This window comes from Calidris pugnax, unplaced genomic scaffold, assembly GCF_001431845.1.
Source record: "Calidris pugnax isolate Ruff unplaced genomic scaffold, ASM143184v1 scaffold138, whole genome shotgun sequence".
NCBI lineage: Eukaryota > Metazoa > Chordata > Aves > Charadriiformes > Scolopacidae > Calidris > Calidris pugnax.
This window is the reverse complement of record NW_015090858.1, coordinates 456,618-462,617: the sequence shown is the minus strand read 5'-3', so window position 1 is coordinate 462,617 and position 6,000 is coordinate 456,618. Positions and strand designations below refer to the sequence as shown.

Sequence of the window (6,000 nt, the reverse complement as noted above, 5' to 3'; positions counted from 1 at the left end):
GTACCACGGCCAGGAGAGGCGGCCGGAGCCGGGGGGACGCGGGCGGTGGGATGGGGCTGTGGGAGCAGGGGATTCCCCACAGCACTCCCCCCAACTCCTGTGCCCCCCCACAGCTCCGACTCACGCTCCCCCAGGGATTCCAGATTGCTAAGCGAGTGTCTGAACGTCAGGACACCAGATATGATCTCCATACCAAAACTCACAGTTTTCCGTGCAAAAGGAGTTGAATTGTCAAGACCAATCCCCCAGTACAGTATGAGCCTACGGGCAAGACACAGAATAGAAAGTAGCAGCATATTCAACGGGGAAAGAGTCAGCTGCGCTGGGAAACCACGACAGTGGGGCAGGATTTGTCATACGAGTATGATTTCTCATCGTTACTAGAAAAATAGATCACACACCCCCCCATGCAGTGTTTTTTTCCTGTCCCTCTAGGCTTGTACCCTTCATAAGGCAGCAGGAGAACACGCACACGGGGCACCCTTTACAAATTCCTTGTAACTCATCTCATCGGCCGACTGCTACGGTGAGTCGAGGACAACAGAGGCAAGAGGAGGGTGGGGGGAAAGGGTAAGGTATTTGTACACCAACATCCAAAAATAAACTTAAAATCACCTGCAAAGATTATTTTGCACTTATTACCAAAACTTATTACCAGTGCTTGATTTGGATTTAATGGGGGAGTGGACGAATGTCTTTGCCATCTCCAAATTAACTTACTTTAAAGAGTTGAATCTAAAGGGGAAATTTAAGATGACATATCAGACTGAAGCAAACTGCTGTATCGATTGAAGCACACTAACCTCGTTATAACCCCTCGTGGGACCTGGATAAATGGTTTGGGGGGGCACAGAGGAAATCCCTAGAATAGGGTTGGCAATTTATGGGACTTGGATAAGGAACAAGTGTCCAATTAGAATTAAACATCAGGTATAGCGTGTGTTGAACACTTTTAAATGGTATTTGTAGAACTGTAAAGAAGTGAAATGTAGGGGTGGGAACACACTTACATGCTAAATATAGCATGCAAAGAAAAGCAAACCAATGGTCTTTTATCCAGGCCAGTCTTGTGCAAGTGCTCACTGTAAAGGAGTTAAACTACAAAGAAAAACATCTCAAGCTTCCTTATGGGATTCTAACAAACAGGGGCTTCCTATCATGAAGTGAGACTGTCTCAAAGACAATTGCTCCCCATCCCTTCCCTAAAGCACTACCTAACACACATTCTACCCAGGGGACACAACCATCACACAGACCCAGTATTCTTTACGGGCCAGAAATTTACCCGACAACATGAGATTTTGCAGCTACAAACAACAAATAATTGTAATTGCAAATCCTAGATTTTTTTCTTCGTACCCGTGTGTCACACGCTGCGTCCATCGTTCCTCCTCCGGTCCCTGTGGTGTTCAGAACAGCACAGATTGCAACACACAAACGCTTTACACTCTGTAACTCTTACTTGGTGGCACGTGTTTTAGCTCCTCAGTGTCCCCACCGTGTAACACCGGCCCCCAGCCCCTGCCCCTGCCCTTCCCAAGGGTGGCAGAGCAGGAGAGAGAGCAACTGACTCAAGGGTGACTGTCCCCACCCTCCTCTTCCATCCTGGCTTCCCTGGCTCCAGTGGTATCCAGCCAAATCCAAGCAGCTTTTTTTCTGATGGAGATTTTGTTTCCTCTCAGGTTAAGAAAAAAAACCAAACAAACAAACGACAAAACAAAACTACCCATACTTTTCACCTCCTTAGAAGTCAAAGGAATTCTCTGCACTCTTTTCCATAGCCAATGGAAAAAAAAAAAAAAAAAAAAAAGAAATCCTTAAAGCTCTTACTCCCTCCCCGTTTTCCTTGGGCATCTTGTCATCAGCTACAACCCAATTCAGAAGAAACTTCCCCAGACTTTGGACCCGGCTCCTCCGTTAGCTTTATAGGTTAGAACTGATTTACAGCCTTGGGTATTTTCTCTGGGTAACTTTTTTCCAAGACAAAGAAAAAAAAAAAAAAAAAAAAAAGAGCAGTTAAACAATCCATATGTACAGGACAAAACGATTAGTGAATGAATAACGACAGCCAAAAAACGAGAGGCACAATCCTAATCTAGAACATAAAAGCAGTGTTCAAAAAAAAAAAAACCAAAAGTGGGGATTCCTTCTGAAGTTCAAACCACGGATTAGTGTTTGTCTGTGCAAACGGCTGCTAAAACTATTTCTGAGGGGCAGTCAGCTCTTTGCTCCTTTATACGATGGTGTTGAGAGAACAGTGGCTGTGGCGGCTGCCCGTGAGAGTTTCTGCCGGCGGGTTTTCGTTTAGCGGAGTGTCAGGAGGGACAAGAAAGGTGCTGCTGTCAGCAGAGTCTTCCAGCTCCACTGGAGAGGGACCGACGGAGGGAGGAAGCGAGCCCTCTGTAAGCTGCGGGGATACATCACAGTTTCCTAGCGATGGAGGACTGCTTTGCACAGTCTGAGAAAGAACTCCATCTGGAAAGGACAAAAAACGAGCAGAATCAGAACAATTAGTACATCATTTCACGTTCCCAAATAGATTTACTATCTGTATTTCTGGAAACTCTGAGTTTTTCCTGGTTTCACATTAATGCACAAAGAGACGATGCTGCCAAAGAGGAAAATTAGGTAGCAAAAATAAAGCTTTGATATATAAATAAGATAGTTGCAACTAATCAAGCTCGCTTATCTCATGAGATACGCTGCTATAAAATCCCAAAATGGAATGATTTCTACAGTATGTGAATATTGCAGCTGCAGAACTGAAGAGCGCTGGGTGAATCATTAGAAAGTGATATTTTCGGTCAATTTTTGAGGGGTGTGGGTGGGGGAAGTGGGGAAGAGAGAAGACACTGGATATATTTTATCCAAAATCTCTCATACTTGACATCTGTTCTACTTTTTAATACCAATCTCTAAAGACCTATCTCCGAAAGACCACAAAAGGTACCAGCATAGTGGAAAGCAGGTAACCCATCCAAAGAAAGGCTGGAAAACGGGTAAGGTCTAGGAGTTAAACTGCTTGGATCATGGATTCCACTTGTAATTCAGGGGATCCAAAGAAAGTTTGAGAAAAAACAAGTTTAATGACACATCTTAACAAAAGACTTTTCCATCACAGAAATACATCTTCCCCTCAAAATCACTAATATGCAGGATTATAGCTTAAAAAACAAAAATCTCCCCTCCAGCCAAAATGAAAGAGGAAGAAAGGAGAAGCGATTGCCTGCGTACCTGGAGTGGAACAAAGGATGCCATCGGGATTGACAGAAGCCTCGTAAGGAGGAGGTGGGTCATCAGGGTGTTGAATATCTGGGTACTTGTACGCAGTGTAGGGTGGGGGCGGGTCGTGGAAATGAAATGCCCCACCTTCCCCATCATCCGAAAGATGCAGCGGCGTGAGGCCAGTCCCAAAACCATCGGGACCGTAATCAAAGCCAGGCATCCTGCGGCCCAAGTTAAAATGGTGCACTACGTCGAGAGAGGAAAAAGAAGTAAGTGACTTTATTCCATGCTTTCTTCTTCAATTTAAGGCAGATCTCAACACCTTTTTCCACTTTTCACACCCAAGGAACTCACGTCTCCTGAAGACCTAAAAAAGTCTCCATAACCTATACAAGTCAGCTCGTTGCGGTTACACAACGACACCCAACCTGCTCCTGGCCTGTTTGTCCTGCAGCACGTCTAAATTTGAACCTAACCTCCTCAAACTAAGGAGATCATTCACGCATAGAAGATATTTCAGATCTGGACCACACACTTTTCCATTATTGGCTAAGAAGTTCAAGTTTGAAGAACCTACCAAGACACCCACAAGCAAGACCGTGACATTGCTCACCTTTACATACATTGACCTGTCACTAATAAGCATGAGGCATGAGATAAACGTTGATATAAAAGCTTTTTCTTTGAACGTGGTGTGGTTCAAAAAGCCACAACTCGTACAAATCACCACCACATTTGGGCACAGCACTGAGTGGGAACCTACAACCAGGCTTTGCTGATGTTTTCCATGGATTTGTGTTTCTTCTGCTCTCTTTATTCCGCAGCGTGTACCCTACTCAGATCTAGAATTGGGGCTACTCACAGTTGGCTCCAATCAGGGACTCTATGCGCTCTCTCCGCCTCTGGCGCAGCCGGTGGACCATGAACAGCAGGAGAGAGAGGATGAGGAAGGAGGAGATGCAGCTAACGATCAGACGCATCCCACCGGCCATCGAGTCAAACAAGCTGTTGCCATCTGTTAGATAAAACACACCAAAGAAGCCTGTTACTTTTGTCCAAGACTCATTTTCCTTGATGATGTTCTGTCAGCAACAGAGAGATAAATGCAGGGTGGAGATTCATTAGCCTGGTTTGACACTTCTCCATATTTCAAACACGTAGGGAAATTATGAATCATCATGAGATTTATCGATTTATTGTAACATGATCTAAACGTTTCTAAAAATATCTTCATCAGCAAGAGGGTCAAAATGTTGATGGCTTCAGGCCTCTGACAACAGGAAAAAGGAAATGTTAACAGTGTCTTGCGCATCCACTTGTCTCCCTGGTGGGCTGATGTTATACTGGAGAGGACAGAGACTGGAAGCGATGGGAAAGGCCCCAGAACTGGGGTATCTACAAACCATTTCTGTATGACTTCTGGACATCTGAACTTTAACATTTCAAACAATACCTCAAAACATTGTTCTTATCACCAAGATGTGGTCATCTAAATTCCATGTGTCATTGGTATGTTGATTAGCACATCATTATGTGATAGGAACTAAGAACACCTTAAAAAGGTGAATCAATGTGATAATCTGGAACTGAAGAGATTAAGGTAAACAGAAATGGAATCTTTTCCTAGAACCACACATAACGCAAGTGGCGGAACATGGAACAGATCCAGAAGTTATGACTTTTGAGAGTTCTGTGCCCATTTCTTTGTCCTGGTTTCCCATTAAAGAGCTCTGTGTGAGAAACACACCCAGGTCAGGGTGGGTAAGGAGCAGATGAAGTGGCTGCACAACCCAGTCACACACTGCTACAGGACACACGTACACCAGGGATGAACCCCTGTCCCCAGTGTCACCCCAGTGTCACCCCAGTGTCCCCGTACCTCCTGGAACAACCAGCCAGACCCTGGCCACCTCTCCTTTCCCACACCTCCAAGAGCTCTCTCAATACTTTTCCTTTCACCAACAGCAATTAAAGCTCTAGCAAAGATTCCTCACAAAAGCAAGCTAAAAGCCTCACAAAAAACTGTAAATATCGACTCGCCACAAACGCTAGTAACAGAAAAATCCACCTAATTTATACATCGTTAAAGTACATGGCTAACAGGCTGGTATTTCTAACAATGCATTCTTGGCAACAAGAAGTGCATTTAATAGTGCGCTACGCACAGAGCTCGAGCATCACACCCTCAAATCTGGCTGTGCTGCACAAAAGCCTCTGCCCTGTCAAACCCTTCAGCAGCTCATACTGTCAGAGCTCACAGGGACACGGCCACCTCCCAACCAACACACCTCCTGCCCACCAGGGACCTGCTCCCCAGCCTCCTCCGCTATGGGAACACCATAAATCAGTGCCAAGAACTGCCTCTAATAAAGTGACTTCAGTCAAATGTACACAGGGGCAAGCAGGATGCAATCTTGCAGGCAGACAGCCCAACTCACACGTGTTTGGCTACAACTGCAGCTCCTGGACCTTCTGGGGTGTCTTGGGTGCTGTGACACTGCTCCCAGCCTCAGACAGCTCCCACCAGCCAGCCCCTTCCCCTGGATAAACTACTGTCAAGCAAAGGCCTGGATTAACAAACAAGACAAAGAGCCAGGTCGTGCGGAACAAGGTTAAGTCATCACAGAGATTTCCAACCCACATAAATACAAATGGATTATTTCAGAAAGGCTGTTTTACACTCTGTACAGTAGTAATGCCCTGTAACTGCACCAGTTTAGTCACTAGAAAAGCTCCTGCACCATCAGCTCTTTCAAAGTGTTTTATTTCATTTGC

General features: G+C 45.2%; 1 protein-coding gene across 1 annotated transcript in view; it reads right to left on the bottom strand.

The window, feature by feature from the left end:
• Positions 1-1,984: 1,984 nt before the first annotated feature.
• The window catches only part of DGCR2 (DiGeorge syndrome critical region gene 2), a 43,337-nt gene continuing 39,321 nt past the window's right edge, over positions 1,985-6,000 (bottom strand). The window contains exons 8-10 of the mRNA XM_014943967.1: positions 4,088-4,240; positions 3,235-3,471; positions 1,985-2,475 (exon numbers count right to left, since the gene is read on the bottom strand). Coding sequence (XP_014799453.1) covers positions 2,234-2,475; positions 3,235-3,471; positions 4,088-4,240 — 632 coding nt within the window. The 3' untranslated portion in view covers positions 1,985-2,233. The remainder of the gene's footprint in view (positions 2,476-3,234; positions 3,472-4,087; positions 4,241-6,000) is intronic.